Below are 16,266 nucleotides of genomic sequence, written 5' to 3' on the forward strand. Positions count from 1 at the left end.
TGTCAGGAGTGGGATTCGAACCCACGCCTCCAGGGGAGACTGCGACCTGAACGCAGCGCCTTAGACCGCTCGGCCATCCTGACTAACTGCGCACGAACTGCTCTCGGATTTCATTTCCGTGTTTACCTGAACGCTAGTCAACTTTTTTTTTTTTTTTTTTTTTCCTGAGGATTTGGAAATTCTTCGGTTAAAAAGCGAAACCACAAGTTTGCGAACTGCCCTGGACGCCGACCCTGGATGGAAGTGCGGAATAAGTGCCAGGTTGCCGGGGCCCCCGGGGGGCTTCTTCTGCATGAAAGCGGATTTGATTCCTGGCTGCCGCGGGCGTGGCGGCGCAGGCCCGGGTACCCAAGAGTAAGGGAACTTTTTCTCCATTCTCGACAGAATTCTTGTTCAAATAATGGCACCCACGTTGCTGAAGTTGCCTTACTTAAATTGACACCTGCTCCGGGAGGTTTTAGGCTATTTATTCAGTTTGGTGCTCGCCGAGGCCCAGCCCTCTCGGGTGCTAGCTCACTCCTCCCTCCTGTCCTTTCTGTTGTAAATCTCCCCGCTGGGGTTACGCTGGGGACCAGTGTAAGGGTGTCCGGGTGTCTTGCTTCTTGTTCCGAATTATCTAGCTGTACACTGAGGATTTGTGGACTTTTCTGTATGGATGTTATACTGTTCTCAGAAGGAGGCATCAAACTTGAGACCAGTTCTGCCTTTCACTTTCTACAAGTGTATGGCTTTATCTTCCATTAATTCTTATGGCTTTCCTAAATCTCTGTTTATGTCCAGCAAAGCTACCAGATCTGTACCACAAAGAGTTTCTAATTGGTATGGAACACTCCTCAAAGAGAATTTAGTTTAGGTCCTTAGAACTAAACCATGGAGATATAGTTTTGTTTTGTTTTTTTAAGGAGAGGATAAACCCAAATTTTGACATCGGTTATATCTGAGTGATGAGATTTTGATCATTTTTATTTTTTAAAATGAACTTCCATATGTATTCAAGGAAAAAGGCTATTTCCATTTTAAATTTTAAAATGAGAGTAAATGTGCATGTAGTTGGGAGTGGACTCAGGTTTTGAGAAGTTTTGAGGAGACCTGAGTGGGTCTGGAGTCAGAAGGGACAGATGAATTGGGATATGCAGAGAGATGGCGCGGAAGAGCTGTTGTTGATAAGGGATGATAGAAGTTGTACAGTTATTTTTCTCTTAATTTGAATGTCTGAGCTCAACTATCTCACAGAATCTCTGTTAAAGAGAGGCAGGCCCTTTCAAACATGTGATGACCAGAGTTGGCATTTGGTGTGTGAAATGAAGTCTATTACTATCATTACAGTAGCATTTGCATTTTGGGGCTGATCTTTAGCTGTGGGGTGAGAGGTTTTTGTTTCTGGTTAAAAAAGAAAATCAGGCCTTGGAAATACTACAATTAATTATTTGCAGTGGTGGAAGAGAGGCCTTTTTGGTGCTTCTAAAATCACAGTATCACCGATTCTGCTTCAGGTGATTAAGACGGGCTTTGGCAAAGCACCAGCAAGGCCACCTTTCTTCTCTTTTGGAAGATATGAAAATAAAGCCAGAACGACCAAGACTGTTAATTTCTTCCAGGCACTGGTAGCTGGTGCCAGCTGGAAAGAAAGCCTCAAGGCTCATCAGATAAGTTCTCCCTCAGGGTGCCTCATGTAAAGAGGCTAAAAACCTGGGAGGGGGGGTGAACACAGATGTTTCCTAAGAATCTACTACCAGCTCAGTACTGTGTTTGGTAACCATTTTCCTTGAAGATCATGAGGAAATAGGAAGGGGAGGGAAGTCGCAGAACTAATTAAAACCTATGACGATTTCTCTTTCTACTCTCAGAGAAGGGTTCCTGTGGCAGTCCCATCTATTCGGAGTGAGATTTTACATATACATTTCAGGATACACATTGTACATTAAACTAGCAAAACAACTGCTTGAGGTTCTCAAGTATTTTTAAAGAAGTTTGGACTTTGTTTTTTGAACTTTTTTACTATCTAAAAGTACAATTTGAGCACAAATGAATACTTTTAAAGCAGGGGTAAATGATGTTCTTCTCCCAGGAGTACAGTGTAGAGTGGGGTGAGTAGGGTTTGAAGAAGGGGCAAGGAGAGGAGGACCTTGGGTGCTGGGGGTCCATGAAATAATGGAGGGAGGAGCCCTTTTTATCTGGTTCTCCAGGTACCAGCCCTCAGTTCCACCTTTGTAATTCCTCTAAACAATTTTCTGAAGCTCCAGTCCCCAGATGAACTTAATCTATCCTCCTATTCAGCTGTGGTTTGCTCAGTGGAAGATGTCTTGGACAGATAGCAAGGACCCCTGCTTTCAGGTCCTGGCATGGGCACATACTATGTGCCTTTAATCAAATCATTTCATTCCTCTTACCTTCAATTTCCTCATCTGTGAAAGGAGGCAGTTGGAGTTAATGTGGAAAGTCGCTTCTCATCTATTACATTTTCTTCTTGACCCCTTCCCAAAGTAAGACCTCTGTGGTCTCCTGATTCATAAGCCTGGATGTGGATTCACTTAAAAATAATCTAGCAATACATCCATGAACATATGATTATCTAGATATTGTTATGTAGGTCCCAAGTCAGTAGGGGGACACCAAAATCATAACCAAAACCTAAGTGGAGCCGACAATGACGAAAAGTGAGTGGTGGAATATTGTTGTCCTTGTCATATTTCACTTAAAGTATCCTGAATGTGATGATAATAGACCTGTCTGGTGTTCAGAATTTCCACCTAAGAGAGAATGCTTGGTTTTAATTTGTCATAGTCCTCTATGAGGGTAGCAGGTAGACTGAAAACTTATAAAAGTTGGTTTTTAGCTTAATCATGAGAAATATGATGTGGCACAATAATGGAAATAATATGTTAGTAAGAACATAATTTGGAGTTCTCGTCTGATGAGTAGAGCTCTGATTTTAATAATTTCTCAGCAAGAGGCATACTTAGGAGGTGATCTCCCACCACTCGGTGAACCTTTGGAGACTCACAGTCTGTCCCTTTGGGCAACAGAGCTGCTTGATTTGCATTAAGGTCAGACCCTCTGTGAGGGGGACTATTCCTGATCCTTGCTTGGGGCAACATAGGGAAAAGTGGGCATCTCACTGAACTATCAGGGCCTTCAAAGTAGGAATCCAAAGGGCCTTTCCTCTGGAACAGCGGTTTAAAGATCAGCCAGGTTTGTTTGTTTTTCCAATTATGAGGCATCACCACTAAAATTTCCCCAACATTTCCTCCAGAGGCTAAGGGTAGGTAGCCATTGGCACTGTGGCCTTATTGTAAGTAGCTGGACCATCCTGGGACAATAGCCCCTTCCCTGGTGAGCCCACTGCCATCAGGTCTGGGGATGGGTCTTGGATAAACAGAACCACACTGCTTTGGCTCACTGCATACCCACGCAGGTTTCTTTCCTCTGTTTTTGGTTCAGTTCCACTTGTTGGGATAAAGAAAGGAAGGTGCAGATGCTGTTTTCAGCAATCAGACAGACTTATTTATTAGGTTAAGACCATGGGCGACATCTATCCTGGAAACTGGAAAACCCAGTGGAAATGAAAGCTGGGAGCCTGGATAAATTTGCAGTCTGTTGGCAAGACAAGACACACGTATACAGGAAAATGCAAATACAGGCAACTGCGATCAATCCAGCTGTGCTGAGCACAATGATGCAGCCTTCAGGGAACCCTGAGGAGAAGCAGCGTGTAGGAAAGCTGGGTGGGGAGAGAGCGATTGGTGGTGCGGTGTGGAAGTGGGTGGTGGTCGAAGCTAATTAAAGGTATGGTGGAGGCTTTAAACCAAATGTTGGGTTGAGGCTGAGACAATGGCTGATAAAGTGGTGATATTACTGAACGATGATGCCTGGAAAAGCCTCTGAAATGGAGAGATTCTAGATCAAGAAGAAGAAGAGAACGTGAGACTTGTGGAGTCAACAAAGTTAGGTTGAGATGAGCCCCAGGCAAGGGAGAAACGCGGGTGCAGAGAGGGGAACAGGGCCGAGGCATGGCTGTGAACACAACCTTTGAATTTTATCTAAAATTCTCTCCTCTATCAAACGTTCTGTCTGATCCCTTAGCCCTGCTCATTTCATCTCTTCTTTACTCTCCTCGCCAATTGCTCAGATCCACCCCAGAGGATATGACTTAAAAAATTTGACATATAGGCCCTAAAACTCTAGGGGCAGGCCAGATGTCCATCACTGGCCTGGGTTCACCTCACTTTCTTCTATCATGACTTCCCCTCCAAGTTCCTTTATGGGATTTCAGCCTCAGATCTTCCCTTCCCAGGATCCTTTGGGTTTTCTGCTTGCCTAAAACCTGTTCCTCTACATATTCCTATTCTGGACACCAAGATGTTTCTGTCACAACCCTAGGCCAGCCTAAGCCCATCTCCATCCCTGAGCTTCAAGTGCCTTCTTATAGGCTTTGGCCTCCAGGGCCAGGAGAACTCGAGAAGTAGTTTGAGTCACCTCTCCGCCCCCTGAATACTGAAACAGAAACGGAAACAGATTAGGAAGGTCCTGCACCCCACACTCTATCAGCAGCAACACAACCTTCTCAAGAGTAATCAATCCCTACCCAACAGAAGAAACAGGGGCCGGGTACAGCTGGCAGATGAAGCCCCAGGGGATGATAGAGAAGGGGGTAAGAGCGAAGGGAAACGGTTGAGCTGGGGTATTCCTTAAGGTACCCGTTGGCTGGGCTGGGGAGGGATCAGTTTAGAATGGAGGGTGTCTGTATCCCCAGAGGCAGAGTCCTGCCCCATGGGCGAGAGTGGGATGTCCTTAGAAAGGTCCTTGGGATCAGCAACTACTGTGACTCCCTCAAGCCCATCAGTGATTGGGCAGATGGTCAGGGGCTTTTTACCACAGGACCACAGGCAGAAGAAGGGCCGGAGGGGGCCTGAGAAAGAGGCATTAGAGAAAGTATAGATATGGGATCCCTCAGTCATGTTGTAGAAGCAGATGTCTCCTGATTCACAGTCCAGGAAGATCCCAACTCGGCGGGGGGGTCCCGCCAATGGGAGAGGGGTCCGCAGGGGGGTGAGCGCCCAGTACCCGTTTCCATACAACTCCACAGCCCAGAACCCATTCTCGGGAGTCATGGGGTCAAATCCTTTCTTCATCACGTTCTCCCTACACACCCCGATTGCCCAGTCAGTCCTGTCTCCCACCTCCACCTCCCAGTAATGTCTCCCCGAGGTGAAGGCCTCACGACCCAACACACAAGGCCAGGAGTCAAATCTCTCTGGTTTCTCAGGCAGTTTCTGACGTGAATCTTCCAATCGGACAGATTTTGAATTCTCATACAGAAAGAGGTGGGGGTGGGCGGTATCTGGATCCAGAGTCACATCAACTAGGGACAGAGAGAAAGTGAGTCTGAACATCAGTGAATGGTAAAGGTTGAAAGAACTATCCTTTCTTCTCCAAAGAAGTGGGACACTGCTCTAGCAGTTGACAGGTCCCCTCAGGAAGAGAGCTGCCTGGCCTGCTCAGCTGCCTCTAGTCCCCTCTTCCATCCACAGCCACAGGGTGATGTATGAACTGACTGTCCCCAGTGCCCCATGGGACCCTGTCAGAGGGGACTTGTCTTCTAGCCATCTTCCAAGGGCCCTCTGTGTGCCTCAAGGAAAATGTTGAGGCCATTTGCCATCGTCTATCCCCTCTATATCCTCATCACTAAAATATGTTAGTGGTTTTTACTTCCAAGTACTGTAGGACTTTGAATCCCTGCAAGGCAGATCCTCGGAGCCCTTGAGATACTTAGAGTCACTGACCTGCATGCAATGTAGCCTTTTTCCATTCTGCAAGGGGGGAGGGGGGAAACAGTGTTATTGACATGTTTTATAATAAGAGAGAGAAAACCTTGTGGATGAAATAATTAGAAGAAGATAGAACTTACTGAGCTCTTCCAGGAGTTTCTCTGGAAAACAAACAGAAGTACCTTAGTGACCTTCTAGAGTGGGCATGAGGGAGGGGACAAAACAGGTGTAAGAAACACACAAAGGAGTAACTGTTTACTTCATGACTACCTGATTGTTGAAGCATTATCAATAAATGAAGAACAAGGATTATGTTTTGTTTTCTAAGAAATATGCAGGAAGTTCCTACTGGCTTGGGATCAGATCTTTAGTCGTTACTGGGAAACCAAGTTAAAAGTAAGGATAGAGTCTGAAGGTGAGTAGTGAATAAACATCAGGTCTATTCTCTCAGTTAGAATTGGTTTTGACTCGTCTTGTACCCCAAACCTCTGTTATTCTTCATATTGGGTGCCACTGACTTCAGGAGCCTTATAATCCCCTCTGACTTTCAGAATTCTAGGATCAATTATCTTCCCATTGGCAGTCATCCTAAAGGACTTGGATCCAATCCCACTTGGAAGCACTCCCAAAAAGAAGACTGGGATTCTGTGACTTACCTTTAGAGCTGAATTCATGCCTCCTCTGTCTGGATCTTTCCTCGTATAGTCTCCAAGTGAAAAATATGGACCCAATTGTGAGAAGTCCTAGGACCATCAAGACCACAGCCACAGCCACCATCCAGGGAGTCAGCCTTGGGGAGAAGGGAGCTAAAACAAAATCCCCAAGAAGGACATTTGTTGAGAAACTCAGAGCAAGTCCAGCTCCTCTCCTGATTCCAAAAGGGGGTGGAAGAGAGGATGACCTGGGCCTCTCACATTCCTCCCATGGCAAAATAGTCCCTCCAATGCCACTCTGAGCTTTTCAGATAAATTTAGTCTTAAGTAACAGAGAGCAGAGAAAGAGAGGAATGAAGATGAACAAGAGTCATTTGGGGACAGGACCTGTGAGATAAAGAATATAATGGACCAATTCCTGTTTTCATGGAAATTTCTCCTTAGCTATCAATGCAGGATGGGAGCCAAGGGGTTGAGGGAAGTAAATAAGGAAGGGGAAATGTCACATCTGAGTGCAACAGAATGGGACTCAATGACCAAAGAATAAGGAAAATTTCCTGCCTGAACCAGAGATAGTGTGTAGGGAATAATGAGAAGATTTGCTTCCCTGAGGACCCTGGAAACTTAGACAGAGCTCTAGCATGGAATGGGGAGGAAGGGGAGGCAAGGGTGGAAACAGGAGAACTAACTTAGTTAGATCCATAAGACCCCCCCCAGAGACAAAGCTTCTCTACCAAGATATATCTCCCAAGATAGAAAGTCTGGAATTTGTATGAGATCTAGGTAAAATTTATACCTTCAGAATCTCTACTCTTCTAGTGAGGCTGGTGGGGCTCGGTGGGCAAGAGTTTAGGTGGGGGAAAGCTTAAGGTGAGGAAAATAGACAAGTCTGCCATGAGGTTACAGCCGGGCAGGGGTCCCATGTGATGTGCCCCTGAAGCTGTGTCAAAAAGGAACCTAGCACTGATTTCATTGACCTGGTATAGAAATCTCTACTTCTTTCTCTTGGCCGACAAGGAGGTTCCGGATACAGCAGGATACATTCTTCATGGAGGTGTCCCTGATGATCACTGAAGCTGCCACGGTGAACAGACCTTCTTCATCAGGGTTCCTGGACTCTGACACGGATGGAAACTCCTCTCCCTTGGGAGTTCGCCACTGTACCTGGGGCTCTGGGTACCATCCTACTGAGGTACACTCCAGCCAGATGTCTCCACTCTCTTGAACTTCCATGTGGATGTGAGGATCAGAGCCCAGAGCTATGGAGAAAGGAGGCAACTTACTCTTTTAGCGGACATCCTCTGGGAGCCTTATAACCACAGGACTACATAGTTTGAGAAAGAGAAACCCCAGGGAACTGGGGATGAGAGGGACTCATCTCCATATTTTATTACACAAGGAAACAGAGGTATCAATAAAAGAATACATCTTATCAGAAAGGGGTGCTGTGTTGGGATTTAGTGTTGGAATTGTGGGCAGGAGTTTGATGGACAGACATGGGGTGCTTGTCCAGTCAGCGGGAACAGCAAGCCCAATGGCTTAGGGGTGGGTTAGTGAGTCTAGGCTGGGAGCTCCAGAGATGGGAGAGAGCTCTGTGGTTGGAAGTATCATGAGAAGGCTTTGGGTAGGAAAAGGGCTAGGATTGAGAATGTAAGGATGAACAGAGAAGGAGTATCCTTGAGGAGAAGGGGGATTGGAGGTTCTTTGCACTGAGATTGTAGTTGACAATTTAGGTTTCACTTACCTGTGATACTGATTCAGGAATTTTCTTAAATGATTTCAACCTCATCTACCCCCACCCCCCAATTAAATTCTGACATAAATCAACATGAAGCTGTTTTTCCTTTCTGTTCAGCCTAATTATTTTCTTACAATTCCACAAAGTACAGAAAAACAGCAAGCTTCAGAGAAGAGTTCTTAAACACATATCCACAACTATTGGTTTAAATCCATATCCCAAGTTGTGCATGTACGTGAAAATGTGTATTCTTTTCATGAAAAGGGCCACCACCCTCAGCAGATTCTCAAAGGTGTCTATCACTCAGAAAAGGTAACAATGACAGCTTTATGCTATCAAATCTCTAGGGCTTTATAACCAACATTTAAGAGACTTCCCTAAAAAGGAAATATGAGTTATATATGATGCTGCCATGTGGGGCACTCTATTATGAGGCAGGGACCCAGATTTCACCCAGGTATTTTTCAAACTTTATCTTTATTTGACTACATACATGAAAAGCAATATACTTGTGTATTATACATTGTAGGGCAGTCCGAGGCACAGTAATAATATCTTACAAGTGCATAATGCTTTTAGAATTGACAAAGCAGTTTCTCATATATTGTCTCATTTTATTTCATTTCTGCAAAACTTTGTTTGAGAGGTGGTGCTTCCCCAGTTTTACAGTAGGGAAGATAGCTCAGAAAGAGATTTGTTTGATGCCAAGTGGGAAAGTCAGACCTCAATGCATACTTTCCTCCTGAGTGTATACCATTTTCCTTGTTGTTTTACTCTGAAATTTGGCTTGAAAGGAAGAAGGAAACAAAAACAAAAACTTTTGTAGGTAGATCAAGACCCTTAACAAGCAGCCATGCTCCATGATTTTAGGAAATTGGTCTTTGGGTACTAATCCATAAAGCAGCGTCAAAGTATGCATTGAGGTTGCTCACCACAGCCTTAATGTAATAGTGAAAAATAGACACAACTGAAATGCTTAATTCTGGGCTTTGATCAAGCAAATTATGGTCTATTAATAGAAGAGAATGTCATCACATCTTACACTTATTTAATTAATAACATGGGGAAATGCTTATGCTATAATTGAGAGAGAAAGGCAGGACATCATTGAAATAAAGCTCCGCCCAGAAAGATAATTCCGCTGCTCCCTCTCCACGCTCAACTCAAACCCCCTTCCTACTCATCTCCTACTCTAGGCCTGCCAACCTCTTCCAACCTAAAAGGGATTTGGGGAATGAATCCGATGGCTTCCAAAGTAACAGATCCATAGGAAAATATATCCCTCATGGAGTCACCGGAGAAAGTCAAAACGGGTCTACTCACCCGCCACCTTCAGATGCACGGTGGCCTCTTCGTAGTTTTCGTCCTGCCTGAGAAAGCATCGGTACTCCCCATCATCAGAGGCCTTGACGTCCTGTATCCTCACAGAGACGCGCCCCTCCGCGATGCGGTCCTCCACCAGCGTCACTCTCCCCCGGTACTCGGCCATCTGCTCTCCGGGCTGCTCTCGCCCTTCCCGGCGCACGAACACCGCGGGAGAGACCTTCTCTCGGAACCACCGCAACTCCATGCGCTCGGCGCTCACGTTGGGGGAGAGGTGACAGGGCAGCTCGGCATCTTCACCCACCACCGCCAGGATGGGCTCCGGGGGTCCAATCACGTCAAAGGGAGCTGCCAAAAAACCAGGAGGATCAGACAGAATGCGGAGGTGGGAGTTGAGGACTGATACAGACCAGGATCCTGCCGAATGGATTGTTTACAATTACTGAGAAATTTCAACCTTGTAGGCCAGAGAGACAGAGAGAGAGAGAGGGAGAGAGAGAGAGAGACAGGGGAGACCTACCAGAATCCAGCTCGGGCACCTGGAGGAGAATGAAGACGAGCAGACACCCGGGGAGACAGGAGTTTGGAAAGACTGCCATCTCCAACCTTTGTGGGCAGCAAGATGCTGGCGGACTCGAGTTTGTCAGGAGCTTCAGCCTAGGAGAGAGATGAACGGATAGGAGATAGCTATGGGTTGTTGAGACACTGTTCTCCCGCGTCCTCCCAGCACTTCCTTCCAACTTGGAAGGAGTCATTTGCACCTGAATCTTCCTCCTCACCTCCCCCCACAGGGCAGACTTTCAGTCCAGGCGGCCCTCAGCACGCTCTCACCGACCACCCTAAGTCTGGTCAATCTTGTCTGTATAAAACAACAAAATGGGCCCTAAACCCCCAAGAGAGACTTAGGAGAAGGGAATTGTGAGGCATAGTACCCATTAATGGGTTTCATATAAATAGACAAACCTTGGAACCACTGCCCTAAAAAACCTCTTCTTTCAAATACAATAATTTGGTATTTGCTTTTAGCAATGATAGTAAAGATACTGTGATGGAGGTAGAGATGGAGACCAGGGGAATAAGTTGGAAGAGAAAGGAAGAAAGATTGGGAGCAGATGGAACGAGAAAGGGGAGCTGAAGAGAGCTAAAGGGCTTGAAGAGTAGAGCGCCTAGGACTAGGGAGGAAGGAGCCAGGGGGAGAGAAAATGCCTCCTGGCTGCTGGCTGTCTCAGGGGGTGAGAGTAATTCCAGATACTGACCTCTGATGTTGGAGGAAAAGGCACCAACAAGCTTCTGCTACCAAATGAGAAAGCTGGTTGTGGCCCCAGGGGCAAAAGTTAAAGGAGAAGGAAGGGGGAAGTGCTCTCAGGAAAGCCTGCCCCCAGGTCCCTGATGTATTTACTTTGGGGAAAAAATAAAGTTTTCCAGAGAGGAGAAGGGTCTGTGGATTTGTGGTCTTCAGCTGAGAAATCAGGATATGCATTGATGACCTGGGCTAAACAGAAAGGGACAGGGCAAAAAAGAAAAAGGATTCAAGAAAACACTAAAAGAAAATGTAAGGCCTTGGGCCATTAATTCACCTCTGGAAGCCTCAGTTCTTTTATCTCTAAAATGGGAGTATTGTTAATAATACCTTCTTTGGAGTGGTGTTGCAAGGATTAAATGAGATTAAGCATGTTAAGTGCTTAGCATATAATAGGGACTTAGAAGAGAGAAAGTTGTTATTCTATTATTATTTATGTGAGTTGAAAATTAAAGATAGGCTAGGAATACATTTGTGTGATTCAGTTTTCAGGGCCCCAAAGTTGTCTCTCTGCCAAAGCTGCTTCCCTAAAAGCAATTCATGAGGCCTGCAATTTCTTGTTTTGGGTTAAACCCCATATCATTATGGAAAATTAAAAAATATGTATATTTTTGAAAGTAGAAATCACTCATAATGTCAGCAAATAATGACAGCCTCTGGCAGAATTGTTGATACTTTTGTAAATATAATTTGAAACATTGTTAATAGCTACACAATATCATATTGAAGGTTCCTATAATTCCCAAGATTGTGGGACATCTTGAGTTTTTTGCCTATTATAAATAGTGTGCTTTATACACAAGTCTTTGTCCACATCTTTGATAGCTTCCTGATAAACTTTCTGATGAATTCCCAGAAATATTGTCATCAGGTCAAATGGTATGAACATATTGTCAAAGTTTCTTCCTGAAATGTCAAGCCTATCACACCATCAACTGAAATGTCCTTCTCACCTAATTCCTGCCAGCATTGAGGGCTATTATTCCTCATCATCACTAATGGAATGGATGACGTTGACCAAATTATTACTTCACAATACATTTATATAATGAGGCTGGTCATTTTTCATGTTTATATATTTTAATATATTCCAGAAGTGAATTTTTCAAGCTAATTGCCTTTTTTTTTCTAGATTTCTGGAGCTCTTTTTTTTTTTTTTTTTTTAATCAAAACGTATGAACTTTTTAGAAATTAAAGACATCAACCCTGTATTATATGTGTGGCAAAAACCCTTCACCACCCGTTTGTTCTTTGCCTTTTAATTGGGACGATGATCAAGACCAACAAAAAACAGTTCCTCCAGTGGACCCACCTGAGTGCTAGGAGAATGAATTTTCTCAAATACAAATCTGATCTTGTCACTTTTTGCTTAAAAATCCCTACATGTCTACTTAGTGGACCCCAACTCCCAGTTCTGGCACCTTAATCTGGTCAAGAAAATGCTGTAAGATCTAGTGGCCTCCCTCTTTCCTTCCTCTCAGCCTCTTCTCCCCAGAGCCTCTGAGTACTGTCCAACTCACATTAGAAGTCTCTGGTCTTATCTATAATGTTTAAAGTAAATTAAACAATTTGCTGCATTACACATGAAATTTAAAAAAAATATGACTCTGGCTAGACATTGCCCCCTCCAAGTGAAATCAACTCTCCAGGAAGATGGGCCAGGTTTATCCTGTGACATGGACAACTTCCTGGTCCCTCTTTGCTGGCACAAATCTGACCTGAATCCTACTGTGTGTTGCAGATGTGTTTATTTTTGTCTTTTGTTTCCAGGTCTTTCTTCCCCTCCTAAACTGAGCTCTTTGAGGTCTCTGACCTCTTATCAGCATGTAGACCCGAAGTAGAATTTGCAGCTTAAATCACACCCACCAGTCCTTGGCTTTCCTAGTTTGAAACGTGCCTGCCTCATTCTCAGCTCCCATTTGTGCTTAACTTTCAAAAATATCACCGATAATGTGTTTCCTCTCCTCAACCCATTCTGATTAGACTTCTATCCCTTGCTCTACATTGTCAAAATATCTTATAGGAAAATTTGGGGCAGGGGGAAGAGCTTTTACTTGCACGCAAGAGAGCTAGACTGAAAGAAAGGGGTTGGGGAAATAGAGAGCAAATGGTATTAAGGTATTATGTGGCAGCCAAGGTTCTGACTGGATAATATCTGAGTCATTTCGACAGAAACTAGCAGTTTTGGACAATCAGTGGCAGGATCTCTGAGTTGTCCAGGCTCAATCAGGGAACAGAGATTCTAGATGCCCCCAGTTTTCATGGCTCCCATTGTTTTTTAGGTGCCTTTGTGATGTGGGGCTGCTATGAGCAAGTTCCTGTTACTCTGGGGCCCTAGAAACATAAACTGTTTCCTCTTAGACATGAAACTATTTGGGCTGAGGAGTGTGATGTGCTCCGGATAAGAGCAAATGCAATGACAAGATGTCAGGGCTTCTCCCCCTACACTCCCCTTTTCACCACACACGATTCAAATTTCCTAATATTATAAATTAGTCAGATCCAATGATTATTCTCTTCCTCGTCTTACTTGACATCCGACAGCATTTGACTGAGGCAACCACTTACTCCTTTTTTTTAAGAAGTAGTTTTTATTCTGTCAAAGTAATTCATACAAAGCATTTAAAAAAAAAAGTATAAAGAGCTTTTAAGAAAAGCACTAGTCCCACTTCCACCCTATCCTTCCTCATTCCCTAGAAATAGCCTCTTCAAATGCTTTGCGGTTTTGTCTGGTATTTATCTAGATATGTCTCAGGAGTAACATTTATGTTGCTATTTCTTGATGAATCCATTTTTAGATATTACTTTTTGATGCTCTATTATGATCAGTGATGATTTCGTTCTTGTGATGGTTGAGTTTATGTGTCAACTTGACTGGGCTAAGGACTACCCAGGTAACTGGTAAAATGTCATTTCTGGTTGTGTTTGTGAGGCTGTTTCCAGAAGAGAGAAGCATTTGAATCAGTAAGTGAAGAGATTGTCCTCACCAATGCAGGTGGGAATCATCCAATCCTTTGAGGGCCTGAATAGAATAAAAAGATGCAGGAAGGGCGAATTTGCTCTGTGCTTGAGCTGGGACTTCCAGCTCCTTCCCTCAGACATTAACACTTCTTGTTCTCTGACATTTGGACTCTGACCTGAACTTACATCATTGGCTCCCCTGGTTCACAGTTCTTCGAGTTTGGACTGGAACTACACCACCAGTTTTCCTGGGCCTCCAGGTTCCAGAGGGCAGATTGTGGGATTTCTTTGCCTCTATAATCACGTGAGCCTATCCCTCATAATAACTCTCCTTCTATATATCTGTATACTGTATATCCTATTGGTCCTGTCTCTCTGGAGAACTCTGACTAATACCATTCTTTTATGTCACCAATAGAAATATATCATTTTTGTTCAGCGTTTCCAATACCATGGTTTTGTGGCTATATTTTTATGGAGCTGAGGATCACATATGATTACATTTATTTTCCTGTACAACTTTTTGTGTTTGAGGGGGATGGGGGAGGGACGGAGTTAAATGATTCACCTTATTTCCTTTGTTTAGTTTTCTGTGTTCCCATCACAGATTTTTCCCAGCCCTTAACAGTCTCTAAGTACAGTTTCCATAGTCAGACGTCTCAGGTAATTTATTAGCGCGATTACAATCCCTCCCTAGCCCCATCCCCATCCCTCCCAGAGCAGCACTTCTCTAACTTAAGTGAGCATATGCTTCATTGGAGGGTCTTATTAAAAATACATTCTGATTTAGGTCTGGACTGCTACCAGGATTCTCCCTGCTGGCTGCTGCCGGTCCACAGGAGCTTTTTCCTCTTCTTAGTCAGAAGCCGCAGCTGAAGAGGCAGCTGCTGGCTCTACATGAATTGCGGAGATGACCCTGGGGGATGGTTCTGGCTCAGAGTCTTGGGCTTATTTCTTTTGCACGTGGCTAAACCGAGCTAAGACAAAGGGCTGGGTGCGAATGGGCACATCATGCACAGCACCGTATTCTGTGGCTTGTAGTGACCTTTGAGGTCAGCTGCTCTTTCTCAGGGCACACACTACTGGCATACTGGTAATAACTAGATGTGACCTCATGATATGTTGACATTATAATACTGACATAATCCCCCATTTACCAAGCCTGTATTAAATTTATGTGCATCTTGTAGTGATCGCTTTGTAATGTGTAGAGATATTGAATCACTGTGTTGTGCAGCATGGACTAACATAGTGCTGTAGGTCAATTATACTTCAAAACAAACAAACAAACAAACTCATAGAAAAAGAGATCAGATGTGCGGTTATCAGAAGTGGAGGGTGGGGAGAGGGGGAATTGGAGGAAGGTGGTCAAAATGTACAAACTTCCAGTTATAAGCTAAATAAGTACTAGGGATGTAATGTACAACATGATAAATATAATTAACACTGTTGTATAATATATATGAAAGTTGTTAAGAGAATAAATCCGGAGTTCTCAACACAAGGAAAACATTTTTTTCTTTTTCTTTGATTTTGTATCTATATATGATGGTGGGTGTTCACTAAACTTATCGTGGTAATCATTTTACGATATACATAAGTGAAATCATTGTGCTGTGCACCTTAAACATATATAGTGCTGTACATGAATTATGTCTCAATAAAACTGGAAGAAAATAAATTATGTGCATTGTAGCCCAACAGAGTTTGCATATGCGAATGGGGGTTAGAAAGAAATTGAAGAGGTCTGAAGAAGACGCGATGGATTTCTGTGTAGAAGTGGGGTTCATGGGGATGGAGTGAGGTTAAATGTGTTCCCAGGGAGCAAGAGGCTGAGGTCTGGTTGAGTGGTGACATCTCTGAGTCACATCCCGGGAAATGCTTTTGAAATGGAGAGTTCCTAGAACAAAGAAGAGGGTTAGGAAAGGAACGTATAGGAGTCAATAAAGTGAGGTTGGATTGTGCAAGGGAAAAATTAGAAGATTTAGGGAAGGGGAACAGTTGTATGGACCACTCTGAGTTCTTCCCAGAATCCACCCCATTGCACCCTCTCTTCCTGTTACCTGGTGGGGCAAATTCCTCCAAAGCAGGGCTCTATTCACCCTCTGGGGGACAGGCTATAGAAAACATGAAAACACAGAGTTCATAGTGTTTTAGAAGCAGGCCATGAATTCATTACTGGTCTGACTTCACCTTGTTTTCCTCTTATCACAGATGTCACTCCATGTTCCCTGATCAGACCTTGTCTTAGTTTGAGTTCTCCCCAAAACAGACCCCCAGACACAGATATGGATGCAAGTAATTTACTTGGGAGGTGATCCTAGAAAACATGGTGGGGAAGGGAAGAAATGAGACAGGGGAGAGCCAATAAAGAGTGTGATAACACCCGGATTACTGTTATGGGTCCCTGGGACTCAGTCATGCTAGGGACTCTCTGAGAGATTGTGTGGAACTGGAAACTACCCAATTCAGAGTTGTCAACGAGGGAGGAGAAAGCAGAAGGATTTATCCATAATCCAGCCC

At 44.1% G+C, this 16,266-nt stretch overlaps 1 protein-coding gene and 1 non-coding gene across 2 annotated transcripts; both read right to left on the bottom strand.

Moving 5' to 3' along the window:
- On the bottom strand, positions 1-83 carry TRNAL-CAG (transfer RNA leucine (anticodon CAG)). Its single transcript has one exon. It is a non-coding gene; the product is annotated as a tRNA-Leu (tRNA).
- Positions 84-4,688: 4,605 nt separating this feature from the next.
- BTN1A1 (butyrophilin subfamily 1 member A1) lies at positions 4,689-10,081 on the bottom strand. Its single transcript, XM_068558660.1, has 7 exons — positions 10,003-10,081; positions 9,483-9,830; positions 7,399-7,680; positions 6,425-6,574; positions 5,909-5,929; positions 5,784-5,810; positions 4,689-5,362 (listed from the first exon to the last, which is right to left on the bottom strand). The coding sequence occupies exons 1-7, from the start codon at positions 10,079-10,081 to the stop codon at positions 4,689-4,691; spliced, it is 1,581 nt and encodes a 526-aa protein (XP_068414761.1).
- Between the last annotated feature and the right edge of the window lie 6,185 nt (positions 10,082-16,266).

The sequence above is a fragment of the Eschrichtius robustus genome, chromosome 12 (genome assembly GCF_028021215.1).
Source record: "Eschrichtius robustus isolate mEscRob2 chromosome 12, mEscRob2.pri, whole genome shotgun sequence".
In the NCBI taxonomy this organism is placed as follows: domain Eukaryota; kingdom Metazoa; phylum Chordata; class Mammalia; order Artiodactyla; family Eschrichtiidae; genus Eschrichtius; species Eschrichtius robustus.